The 13,484-nt window shown below is 52.9% G+C and overlaps 1 protein-coding gene across 2 annotated transcripts in view; it reads left to right on the top strand.

The window, feature by feature from the left end:
• Positions 1-13,484, top strand: part of CDH4 (cadherin 4) — a 482,605-nt gene that overhangs the window by 409,127 nt on the left and 59,994 nt on the right. For both annotated transcript variants that reach the window (XM_042229909.2, XM_027976984.3), the window contains exon 5: positions 11,611-11,766. In XM_042229909.2, coding sequence (XP_042085843.1) covers positions 11,611-11,766 — 156 coding nt within the window. The remainder of the gene's footprint in view (positions 1-11,610; positions 11,767-13,484) is intronic.

Below are 13,484 nucleotides of genomic sequence, written 5' to 3'. Positions count from 1 at the left end.
TTAGGCTGCTTCAGGTCTGAGTTGCAGCATGCAAGCTCTAAGCGGCAGTATGTGGGATCTCATTGCCTGATCAGGGATCAAACCTGGGATTGAACCTGCATTGGGAGCGCAGAGTCTTAGCCACTGGACCCCCAGGGACGTCCCGAGACATTTGACTTCTCATATGGGGACCAGAAGTGACACCAGGCAGGACGTGGGTGGCAGACCTGAGAGCGCCCTCCAGCCACGGGTGCCGTCTGCCCTGGGCACCCCGCCTCTCCAGCCCAGGCAGAGTCCCATCCAGGGCTCTGTTCCCTGACACACAGGGCTCCAGCCAGGGGGCTCAGAGGGAAAGCCGTCCCCGCTCTGGCTTCTGTGCAATGACAGCCCTTGGTAGCTGTTAAGTTCAAGAATCTGCAGGAAAGCCCAAACTGTGTTCAGAGCCCTCGATCTTCCGGGAGGTGGTCCAGGTGCCCTGCGTCCACTGAACACCACTAGAGGCCGGGTGCTATGTGTGTTAAATTACAGTTTGCTGAAAGCCACATGACCCTCTCTCCTGAGCACCTCCTGGACAGTCCAGTCAGGGAGACAGAAAGAGGCCGGTCAGCAGAAACATAGATGAGAAAACGCTGGCCATGTAGGGGCTGGGGGAGGGTGAGGAGGCAGGCATAAGAGGCGCACTAAACCTCCCTAATGACTGGCTGGACCCCTCAGGAGAGGACAGACCCCTCCTCACCTGGGCAGCCCCCGGAGGCCACCTCTTCCCCGAGGCTTACCTCTCCACACTGCAGGGTCCTCCAGGGGATGGGGCTGAAGCCAGACCCCAGGCCAAGCTGTTCCTCCTGGCTCTTCGCAGGTGACCACTCAGATGGGAACCCCATCCCCATCTCTACTTGTAAGGAGCCCCACCCCAAACAGGATGGAATGGTCAGGTGGGCCTCCAAGGGGATGGGGCATAGGCGGGGGCCTTGGCACCTCGGGGATGCTGCCCTCTGCTTAGCACTTCCCTGCCCGGCCCCTCTGTCTACATCTGGGTCAGGCAGAGGTTTAACCTAACGCAACGGGGGGACCCATTCAGGTCCCTCTCCCCAAGAAACATGCCAGGAGTGCCTGGGCTGCTCACGAATGGAAGGGAAGGCTGGCCAGCAGGTGGCCCAGTGCTCTGGTCTTAATAGGGAGAGGGCTCTCAGTGGGGGGCTCCAGCCACATTTCCTGGCCCCGACTCTTTCTTAACTTAGCGTCCACACTTGAGAGCCAAGCTGACCAGCCAACTCAGCTCATGGGCCTGCCTGTTGCCCAGGGGAGGGCAGGGAGTCTTGACCAACCCCCTGACTTGACTGACACCTTGACTTGACCGAGACAATGGGAAACATGCTCCCCAAAGAAAATCTGTTGCCAGAAGAGCCGGGAGTGGACCCTGCCCCACTCCCATCTTCAGCAATAATGTCTTAGTTGTCCCATACCCAGAACTAAGAAGCTACCTGTCTTTGTTAATTTGGTACAACCTGAAGGACACTTTTGAGAAGCATCTAATTCACTCTTCCCACCAGGCAAATTTTGTAAGAACATATTCATGGCTGTTATTAATATTCATATGACTTTGAGGATTTTTTTCATGATTTGTAAAATTCCAAGTAATTGTGAATGGAAATGTATAACAGTGTCAATGTTACACAACAAATGCCTTTCCCCATCATATTCTGGGTTTTTCTGCTCATTACAAGAACCTAATTGAAAATAATTGGAAGCTGAATTTCACTGTGCATGGAAAGTATTTTGTAAAATGCAAGAAACACAAACATTGTCAAGCCTCTTAAAGTCATGTTCATGTATCAGGGAGGAGTGCAGAGTGGGGGGAATCTGGACTCCCACTCACCCCCGGCCCCAGGTCTGTCCCATCACGCACCAGGAACGGTTTTATCCTGGCCAGATCTCACTGCTCACCCAGCGCCAGGGCAGAGGGCTTTTCAATTAAACTTTGCTGCAAGCTAACAGTGCCTCATGCAGAACTCAGTTACAGTTTCATGACTGCTTTCAACAGCAGCTGAAATCAGGTTCCAGTCCTGGGCCTTAGAGCCACGGTGACTTTTTTTTAATTGAAGGATAATTGCTTTACAGAATTTTGTGGTTTTCTGTCCTACATCAACAAAAATCAGCCACAGGTACACCCATGTCCCCTCCCTCCCATCTCCCTCCCCATCCCACCCTTCAGCCTGTCACAGAGCCCCTGTTTGAGTTCCCCGAGTTATACAGCATATTCCCACTGGCTATCTATTTTACAAATGGTATCGTAAGTTTCCATGTTACTCTCTCCATACATCTCACCCTCTCCCTCCTACCCTCCCCCCACCCCGTGTCCACAAATCTGTTCTCTAAGTCTGTTTCTCCTTTGCTGCCCTGAAAATAAGTTCATCAGCACCATCTTTCTAGATTCCATACATATGCGTCCGTATGTGATATTTATATTTCTCTTCCTGACTTACTTCACTCTGTATAATAGGCTCTAGGTTCATCCACCTCATTAGAATGGATTCAAATGTGTTCCTTTTTATGGCTGAGTAATATTCCATTGTATATATGTACCACAGCTTCTTTATCCAGTCATGTGTTGATGGACATCTAGGTTTCTTCCATACTCTAGCTATTGTAAACGGTGCTGCAGTGAACACTGGGGTATGTGTGTCTTTTTCAGTTTTGGTTTCCTCAGGGTATATATCTAGGAGTGGGATTACTGGATTATATGGTGGTTTTAATCCTAGGTTTTATTCCTAGTCTTTTAAGGAATCTCCACCGTCTTCCATAGTGGCTGTATCAGTTCACATCCCACCAACAGTGCAAGAGGGTCCCCTTTCTCCACACCCTCTCCAGCATTTACTGTTGGTAGACTTTTTGATGATGGCCATTCTGACTGGTGTGAGGTGGTGTCTTTTTAAAACACAGAGCATTTCAGCAATCCCAGCAGATTTGCAGAACTGACCAGAGTGAGCACAACACCCAGGGTCTAAGTCTGCATCAGGGGTCAAGTGACCCTAGGGAGATACAGAGACCTCCTGGGCCCCGTGTCCTGTCTGCGCAAGTGAGCACAGCTTCCTCGGCCTCACTTTCTGCCCCATGAAGCTTCCCAGGAAGGCAGCATGACCAAGACCAGACCTGAAACTCTGGCCTCGAACCCTGATGGCTTGTGAAAGCTTCGTCCAGTCCTCGGCCTCTCAGGCCTTGGTCTCCCTATCTGCAGAAGGGACTGGACCTGACGGTCAGGGGCTGACATCCTAGGACTTCCCTTTACTGGTCCTTAAGGAGCCACAGGGGTGAGGAGGGGAGATTCCTGGGCCCTGCTCTTCACAGGGGAGCTCATCCCCGCTGCAGGCGTTCGAGACACAGTGAGGATGAGAGATAAACACAGTGGCGGGCAGGCTGCCACCCTATCCGCTCACCCCAGCCCACCCCAACCCCCCACCACTCGCCCCATCACTACCACCTCCTCACCCCCCACCTCCCCACCTCCCCTCACACACACACACCTCCCTCTCCTGCCAGAGGCGGGGACCAGGTGGCACCACGCCCCTCATCCCCCTGGTGTCTCTAGAGCAAAGCCATTCTGACACCTCCTCCAACCCCGGAGGGGGACGGAGTTGGGGTGGGCCTCCCCTCCTCCTTGGCGCCTGGGGAGGGGTGATCACTTCTCTCCTGACTCTCCTTCCCACTTCTCTCCCACTCCACAATTCCCTGCTATTTCTTCACCGTCAGACAGTAAGCATGGGACTGGCTGGTCCTTCTCCCTCCCACCTAGGGTCTTAGAACCCTGCCACTCCTGACACCCTCTCAGGCTCTCCCCCAACCTGTCCCTCTGCGCCCACTGCCTCCTCCCTCCTGGCTCAGAGGAGACGTTTCTCCTCCAGGAAGAGGGCCTCCCACCCACTTTGGTTTCGCAAAGCACCTGGCTGTGACCCTGCCTGTCGGTTTGCATGTCTGCCCCCGCCCCCCGGACAGCATGTCCTTGTTTCATTTGTTCAGTCGGTGATTACTGTGTGCATGGTGCTAGGCCTGCACCTGCCATCCTTGGGGTCAGGCAGGGTGTCTGTGTTCCCACAGCCCAGGAGGGTGTGGGGCAGCCATAATGCTTGGCAGTAGGGGACGGGGAGGAGGAGATGGGAGACAGGGAGCCATCCTGGCAAAGCAGCAAGAGGACAGACAGAGAACCTGAGAAAATGCAGATTCTCTGTCAGCATGAGAATCCAGGAGTCCCAGTGTCGAGAGCTGATGTAGGGACCAGTGAGGCCACAGAAGCTGAAATGCATTTAGGTGTAATTATGTTCTTACCTCTGGACTCTCATGAGAGTCAGATTTTAAAAGAAATTGCCTCTCCTGGCCGGCTGTAGTCACGGCCAAGTTCAGATTGGCCTGCCTCAAATCCGAGGTAGGCGGGGAACGAAGCGTCTGCGGTCACGATTCAGGGCTTTTCACTCTGCTGCTGCCGGCAACTCGAAACTCCCACCAGGTAAAGAAAATGAGAGCTTGCAATCTGCTTTCCTGGGAAGATCCCTGGGTTTAATATCACACGAAGAGAAAGAGCTAAAACGCTTCACCAAAGAATTATATCCTCGTGGAAGATCCTGATCCTAAGGGTTTTGAGAGCATCTTTTAAGACACAGAGATGGGGTCAGGGAGGCCTTATTAGTGGCAAAGCCATTAAGCTGCAGAATAACATCGCTTTCCAAGAGGTTTAGCGCAGAAAGGCGGGGACACCCAGTCATGTGCATGCATGTACACACGTGTGTGTGACAGTGTGTGTATGTGTACTTACGCATGTGTTATTTGTGCATATGTTTGGGTGTGTTACTCTATCTGCGCCTGTCCAGGAATCACATACCACAGTAGACAAAACCACACAATTCTAACCTGACTTTCTCAAAGATTCCCTCTGCCCTCAAGTCCTTCCAGAGTCTCTCACAGACCCTGTTCTTTCCCCATTGCATAATTGTCACCTTATAATTCTGCACTGACTGGCTGTCACTTTTTAAATCTAATCCCTCTGGTCCCTGAGACTTCCCAGGCGGTGCTAGTAGTAAAGAATCCACCTGCCAATGCAGGAGCCTCAGGAGATGTGGGTTCAATTCCTGGGTTGGGAAGATACCTTGGAGGAAATGGCAACCCACTCCAGTATTCTTGCCTGGGAAACTCCATGGACAGAGGAGCCTGGCGTGCTTCAGTCCAGGGGGCCACAAAGAGTAGGACATGACTGAGCAACCGAGCTCACATGCAGTCTGGTGCGTGAACCACGTGAGGGCAGGACCATGTCCATCCAGCGCAGGGGGGCCTGGCGCACAGCACAGGCTGTCTGGCCAAGTGAAGACACTGTTGAAACAACTGGGGTGGGGAGTGCCCAGCCAACAATGAGGTTCCCAGGGATAACAGGTCCCTTTCCCTCCTGGGGGGAGGGTTCCTCTGCATCCATAGGACCCTCCACTCCTTCAGTTCTTGGGATAAACCTCCAAGGCCTTTGCAATTCACAAGACCACACAGGGTGACTTTTCTCCAGTTTCAAGTTCATTTGAAATTAGGAAAATACCTCCTCCTTGGGGGAGATTCTGCCGGAATCCTGCCATCCAGGCAGCCTTTCCGGAGGATGGAGCCGGCCCTAGAACGAGGTCCCTGGGTGAGCACAATGGCCAAGCACCATACGTTATTTTAATGTAGACATCACTTTAAACTAACCTTTTACCATCTGTTCTGTCCTTTCATAACAAATGCAAAACAGCATGATCCTCGGTGGCGTCATAAAACTAGGACGGGTGATGGAAAAGCCGTCTCCACTTTTTATTCATGGCCCTGCCGGACGCCGCTGGGATGTTTTTCTCATTTTCCAGCCACAAATCAAGGAGAAACCGCTCTCGCCTGATCTGGTGAATTCATTCACACAGTATTTCTTCTTAACACGGTAAACTATGGGAGAATTGAGGGCGTCCTGAGAGCCCCGGGCTCACTCAGCGTGTATTTCAGGAGGCGCCGCTGAACAGCACCTGGAGAATTAGGGGAATGTGGCCTGATGGTCAGGATGTAATGAGATTCCTTTGCAAAAAATCAAAATCTTTAAATGTGTGGCGGGTTCTTTTCAGCAGTTTCATAATTAAATTTCCCTGTGAAGGATGGGCAGTCTGGCTGGGAGGGTGCAGGCCAGTGGTGTCTCTGCAGGACTGTAGGGGCTCACACGCCCCCCTTCATCCAGTTCAGCTCAACCCTCGGGGGCCCTCCTGTGTACCCTACGTCCTCTTCTCTTAAGCTAAACTCAAAGCAAGCCTCTGAGTTCACCAGCCTTTCTAGAATCTTCCAAGCTCCTGGGAACAAGAACTGGTTTGAGTTTCTGCCCAGTTTCTCAGTTCCCTTCTGCCCTCAATCGATCAGGCTCCCTGCCCCCCAGATCTGGAGATGAGGGAACTCGGCCAGGGAGGACCCTCTTTCTACAAACTGACTCCAGGGAATGGAGCTGGGTCGAAACTCCTCCCCGCTCAGTGCCTTGGACAGGGCTAGTCAGATGTTGTTCTGCCTGAAGGACCATCCCTGGCGGACAGAGAGGGGATGTGTGATGCCGACAGGCCAGAGCCTCGTGTCCGGGATGCACAGCGCTGGGAGCCAAGGAGCTGGCAGGAGGCGGGCGGCCGGGACCACTCATCTTTCTCCAGCAGGAGGTGGGCAGCACTGATAGAGGGAGGGCAGCCCCTTGGAGCCTGGGGGTGCAGACAGGCATCCAGCTAGACCGTGGCCAGTGCTCCTGCTTAGGGCAGATAAGGGGCAGGGGAGCCTGACCTGATGCGAGGGAGGAGGAGCCCAGAAAGCCAGAGCGAAGATATTCCTCACGGACTTCGAGGAGCCCTGTGTGCGGGCCCAGGTGTGCGCAAGCCTGTATGTGTGTGCGTGCCCGTATGCATGCACACCGTATGTGTGCGTGGCCCACATGTATGTGCCCACGTGTGCACATGCCCACGTGTGCACGTGCCTGTTCCTCTCCCAGAGACCCTGGTCAACACCCAAGCAGCCCAGGTCACTGACGCCTGTGTGACGAGGCATCACCTCCTTCTTGCCGACTGTTCCTGACATTTTCTGTTCCCCGTCCTCCAGTGTATCCGGTAGGAAGCCACCATCATGGTTAGGGTGGCCAGTGTCCCTACCCCCACGCTCTTGCCCTGGTGGGGTCGCCTCTGATATGTAAATAGTCACTGCTGGTTTAGGAAAGTGGTTCTCTATTAAGCCGAATGTTCTCAGAAGCGGAGTTTTCTCGGGGATGGCTTGTGCTAACGGTCCAAATTCAGTTGGAAAGGATGTTCATTATCAAGTCTCTGAGGCACCTCCATAGGGACCATCCTGTGGTGGTTGTCAAGCTACAGAGATCAGCTGCCCAAGAAAAAGCTGCCCTTAGTTTCTGAGGTAACTCCTACTAGGCGTGTAGGGGAGGAAAAGTCAACTCCCCTCCCCTTTCTGAGCTCCTGGCTGAGACCCCTGTAATAAAAGACAGGCAAACAAAAGGAGGAAAAACAGAAGTTTGTTAGCATGTGTGCCTCGTGTACACATCGGGGAGACCCAGGGAAAAATGAGCAGCTCCCCAGGATGCCTTAGAACTCAGGTTTAAGAGGAAATAAAAGCGAAAGTGTTAGTCACCCAGTTGTGTCCAACTCTTTATGACCCCATAGACTATAGCCCGCCAGGCTCCTCTGTCCTTGGAATTCTCCAGGCAAGACTACTGGAGTGGGTAGCCATTTCCTTCTCCAGGGGATCTTCCCAACCCAGAGAAAGGGGGAGACGAAGTGACTTGCAGGAAAGATGATGGCCCTCGGAGGAGAGCTGGGAGGTGTGGTCATGTGACAGGTCTGCCCTCCTCCAGGCCCCCTTCCAGGACTGGTAGCAATGATGTTCCTCGATGGATAATTCCCACTCCGGGGAGGGGGCACTGTGACACCTGAGCCCCTCCGAGGCTCTTCTCCAGGTAGATGAGGGAACTCACAGAGAAAGCCCCTCCTGCAGCTGGTGGTTCTCAAGCACCCAAATGTCAGCACAAACGTCACTACACCCAGCAGCACATGGCAGGGGCCTCGCACTAACCCTCATCCCTGCCTTTGACACTCCCCCAAGCAGTTTCTAGGCTTGGAAGCCGGGCTGGCAGGCTGCTCCATCTCCCTGAACCCATCTCTCAGTCCTGAGAGGAAGTCAGTTCAGTAAACAGTTGTCTCATTTCAGGGGGCGGGGTTGCGGGCAGGCTTCAGGGCAGGCATACCATCAGGTTATGATAGGAGGCATCTCTAGGAAAGCCAAAGAAAACCAAACTTACTGGTTAGACCAGACCTGTTTCCGAGCCCTGGGGTGGGAGGCAGCCCGTCGAGAATATTTCTGGATGGCGAGCTCACAGCACCTTTGTGGTCTGGATGCCTCTGGTGGGATCGTGTTTTGTCTGGGGAACCTTGAGTGGTCATTGGCACGGCAGCAGGCATGCAGGTTGTCTGTGCATGAGCTCTTTCAGGTGCTTCCTTGAAGGTCATTCCCACTCATCCAGCCTTAGTTTGCAGGGCTTTGGGAAAAGGGCAGCTTCACTTTTAGTGTTTCCCAGTTGGCTCAGCAGGAAAAGAATCTGCCTACCAATGCAGGAGACTCGGGTTCCATCCCTGGGTTGGGAAGATCTCCTGGAGGAGGAAATAACAACCCACTCCAGCAGTCTTGCCTGGGAAATCCCACAGACAGAGGAGCCTGGTGGGCTACAGTCCATGGGGTCGAAGAGTCGGACACAATGGAGCAACTGAGCACAGCAGCACAGTTCGTAGTGATTCCAAGTCAGAAGGGCAGGAGGATATTGGAAGCATTGGTCTGGAACCACGTAGCCAGATATTTGAGGAAACTAGAAGTCAAATCCAGTCCACTTACGGGTAAGAGCTCAAACAGTTAAAGGTAAAAAATAAAACCTCAAAGACCCCAAACAGGACTAGAATCTTAAGGCACAGAGTTCTACCAAAACCTAATTTTTCTCTGTATAATCACCCCCATTTTAAAAATAATCAGATAATCATGGTAAACGCAATTTGTTTGCAAAGGAAGTCTGGTCTCATTTGACGTGACTCTTGGGAGGTTACTGGGCAGTAACTCCTAGCCAGGACTCTCTCTGGTCACCCAGGCCCTTCTGCTCAGCTGATGAAGGCGGCTCTGGTAGGTAGACCCACCCAGGGAGGATTTGTAAAGCCAGGGCGGGTGTTTTCTCTATATGTCCTCTTCTATGGAAGACTTTAAACACCTCCTAGGTGAGCTCCCCTGACCCTCGAGCCCTTTGCCGAGGAATTTCCTAAAGAATTAGCAGTCTCTTCACGTTTGTTCTTCCTTCAGCCAACTGTGAAATTTTATATTTTCTCAAAAAATAACCCGTTCATCAGGATTTTCAACTTGGCTCGCATAAAATATAAAGAATAAAATAGATGTTTTAAGTCTTATTTTTTCCTCTTAAGCTTGCCAAAGGTACATCTATTTCTTATGAAATTTTTTCCCCAGAGTACAGCTCTTGCATCTATTTATCAATCCTTCCAACTTTTCTGTTTTCAGATTCAGAAATTTCTGCATTCGTCTTAATTACCCGGGTGTTCACCATATCCTGCTTTGTCATTCCTTTCCTTCTGGATATAAATGCTCAGTTCATTCACTGTAATTCTGTTTTAATGATGAAAATATTTGAAGTTAAGGGTTTGTTTTGACTCCGTCTCTGGCCAAATTCCTTGGGCTTCGCTGTTTCATTGTCATTACTATTTTTAAGTGAAAGTGAAAGTCACTCAGTCATGTCTGACTCTTTGCGACCCCATGGACACAGTCCATGGAATTCTCCAGGCCAGAATACTGGAGTGAGTAGCCTTTCCCTTCTCCAGGGGATCTTCCCAACACAGAGATCAAACCCAGGTCTCCCACATTGCAGGCGGATTCTTTACCAGCTGAGCCGTAAGGGAAGCTAAATGCAGTTTTGATTCTTAACCTGTGGTTATTTCAGAATGTTTTCTAAAATATCTCTTTAAAAATCATCTTTAAATTTTAATTATATTACTCTAGTAAGAAGTCCTGGTCAATTTTGCTTTGTGGAATTTTTTTGAGGTTTTTGTTGTGGTCCATTTTTTTTGCAAAATATTGCCATGGTCCCCTGGGCTTTGATTTTTTAAAGTTGTCTTTTCTAAAGGTGTATTCAGAGTTTATGCTAATCTTAATTTGGCCCCATCAGCTATTGCTTTCACGCCCCTGTGGCTTATTTACAATCTCTCGCCATCGGAGAAGCTTGTTGTCTTACATGGTCTCCTGCCCACCAGCTGCCCCGTGCATGCCCAGGACCTCTGCTTCACCTGAATGAAGGACGTGCACCTTATGTGTAATTCTGCGGGTGTCCTTGCCGTCTCCTATAGTCGGGCATTTATCTAACGATCTGGTCAAAAGCGAGGTGCTGTCCACATAGTCCTCCTCCAACCCACAGAAAGCACAGAATTGTGCATTTTTTCCCTCTGTTCTTTCGTTTCTTCATCCAACTCTCAGGCTTTGCTAGCTTACTTTAGATGTGGGACCCAGATCACCATTACTGGGGGCTTCCCTGATAGCTCAGACAATGAAGAGTCTGTCCACAATGCAGAAGGTCCAAATTTGATCCTTGGGTCGGGGAGATCCTCTGGAGGAGGGAATGGCTACCCACTCCAGGATTCTTGGGTTTCCCTGGTGGCTCAGATGATACAGAACCCGCCTGCAATGCAGGAGACCCAGGTTCGATCCCTGGGCAGAGAAGACCTCCTAGAGGAGGAAATGGCAACCCACTCCAGTCTTCTTGCCTGGAGAATCCCATGGACAGAGGAGCCTGGTGGGCTACAGTCCATGTGGCCACAAAGAGTCAGTCACGACTGAGTGACTATCATTTTCACTTTTCACCATTATTAAGTTGTTGTTTTCCACAATATACCATTTCTATAAACACTGTCCCTGTACTCAGCTCTGTAACCACATTGACAACATCTTTCAGGGCTGTGTTTCTGAGTCCAGATGCTGGTGGGGGGGGGTGGTGCATTTCCAAGGCAAGCCCTGTTCTCGAAGTCTTTGCTGTGACCCCCTCTCAGGGCAGGGCAGGAGGACCAGAGCAGGAACAGGGGACATTCTCTGTGTCTTTGCACATCCAAACATGCCCACTGCCTTTCTGCACAGATGATCACTCGGGGGCACAAGTGTCTTGGGCCCTGACCTTTTCCCTAAAAACCCCACGCAGTGAGCTGTGTCCTCGCCCCTGTCTTTCCGGAGGTTTGACATGAGGGCCCTTTGTGCCAGGTCCTCAGCCATCTCAGACAATCACTCAGGCTCTACCGTGGGCATCTTCACCTCTGCCAAGCTCCCTGCAGACCCTTTCCTCTTGGAATACTGTGTCTCCTCCTCTCTGTCACCTGGTGGGCTCACCGGACATGTAGTACAGGCTCTCAGTGAATCCCTGGCCTCACCTGCCCTTCTGGTCCCCAGAGTGGACCAAGCGCTGGCTGTGGCCTCACATGCCCCTGAGAGAGACATCATGTGAGGCCATCCAGTGGGATGAGCGTAAGGTCCCGGTAAGAAGCCTGACCTTCCCTCGCCCCGGTCTGCACCCCCTTCCAGATCCGGTCTGACAAGGACAACGACATCCCCATCCGATACAGCATCACAGGCGTGGGCGCTGACCAGCCCCCTATGGAGGTCTTCAGCATCGACTCCATGTCCGGCCGGATGTACGTCACACGGCCCATGGACCGGGAGGAGCGAGCCTCCTACCACGTGAGTGTCCCTGGACTCGGGCTCCTAAGGGCGGGGGGTTGGGGGGGAGTGCAAACCCAAGTCCACATCAGAAAAGCCCACCTGCCTGCGGGGTGCCTCCCCGGGCTGTGCAATTCACAGAGCAGATGGGCCGAGAATGTGCTCTGGTAACGTGTCCCTGGTGATCCCGGGAGGGCCCGGGACATAATGGGGGAGCCACTGGTCAGAAGCCGTGGACCCACGTGACCTGCTGGGAGTTCTGCTGGGGAAGGGGTCGTGCAGCTGGCGTGTCACTGCCACCTCTCCAGTTCTGGGCACGCATCCCCAGCCCCTCTGCCCCTTCCTCTGAGAGCAGAAAGGCAGCTCTGAGCGAGCGCTGTTGCTTTCATGGGGAGCTGCCAGTGGAGAGGAAAAAACCATGAGAAAGTGAAGGCTGTGAGGCTCAGTTAAAGGGACCGTCCACCACTTTCCACTTGGCCTCCTGGCCTGGTGGCACACAATTGGCCCTAGAGCTCGGTGGGTGCACGGCTCTCACGCCGCCCACCCTGGCATCCAACCCCCTTTGGGCTCTGTCTCCTCTTCGTGGGATGAGCATTTGCACCTGCGGGAGGTGGGGGCTGGAGCCAGACCTGGGGGGCAGGGGTGGGCAGCCCCACCCAGCAGCTGAGACCTGTGCCCTTAACCCCTCCAACCTCCATGCTCTCCTGCAAAGGGGAAACAGTCAGGCTGCCTCAGCGTGTGTTCTGAGGACTCAGGGTGACCGTCCCTGCGGTGTTCAGGACAGCCCAGCACGTGGTAAGGCTGCCTCTGTGGCTATAGCCAGGGCATCGGAACTCCCAGCTCCCAGATTGTGTTCACAAAGGTGAGGGGGACGCAGTCACAGCCTCTGCCCTGTGTCATCTATGGACCGGCACTGACCTCACTTGGCTTCAGCCTGCAGTGCCAGATGGGAACCCTGAGAAGGGAGGTTCCACACGGGCAGGCTTGTCCATACCACATCCCCTGGCGGAGAACAGAACCCACCACTGGGGGGCGGGCAGGCCTCTCTGAGTCACAGGCTTTCCTCTCTCAACTGCTCAGCTCCTAGCTCAGGATGGCTGCAGAATTTCTGAGTCCAGCACAAGATGAAATGGGGGCCCCTCTGAGCTTACTACGTGTTTTAAGATGATGACAGCTAAGCGTTAAATCACACACAGACCCTTCTGAGTACAAGGCCCGAATGACTATGAGGGTCACACACTCGCCTCCTGTGAAGTGGAACAGACAGGAGGCTGAAGCTGGAGGACTTGTGAGCCTCATCCCCTGGCCGTCTGGGCCTCCTCAGCCCCTTCTGCACCTCGGTGCAAATGGCTCAGAGCCACACCCAGGTGTCACTGTCCACTCTGAAGACCCCCCAGCCCTGGGCACCCCAAGAGCAGCTCGATCCCAAGAGCACCACACCCCCTCTCCCTGCACCCCCAAGCCAGAGCCTGGGAAGGCAGGAGACACATTTTGGAAAAGGAGACCCACTTGGCTGTGGACTGAGAGATAGCTCCCCAATTCCTCACCTGCCGTGGGCCAGGGAATCGCTTTGAGTTTAGAGTCCATGATTTTAGTGGGGCTCTGATTTTAGTTACCTCTGTCCACCCAGACTGTCTCCTTGCCTCTAAAGTCAACCCCCCACATGATGTGACTCGATCACGGGGTGACCCCTGTAACCTTCCCACCTGGAACCTGTGCCTTACATCCCAGAGTCCTCT

This window comes from Ovis aries, chromosome 13 (assembly GCF_016772045.2).
Source record: "Ovis aries strain OAR_USU_Benz2616 breed Rambouillet chromosome 13, ARS-UI_Ramb_v3.0, whole genome shotgun sequence".
NCBI classification, from domain to species: Eukaryota; Metazoa; Chordata; class Mammalia; order Artiodactyla; family Bovidae; genus Ovis; species Ovis aries.
Note: the sequence above shows the minus strand (reverse complement) of the source record. Positions and strands in the feature narration are given on the sequence as shown.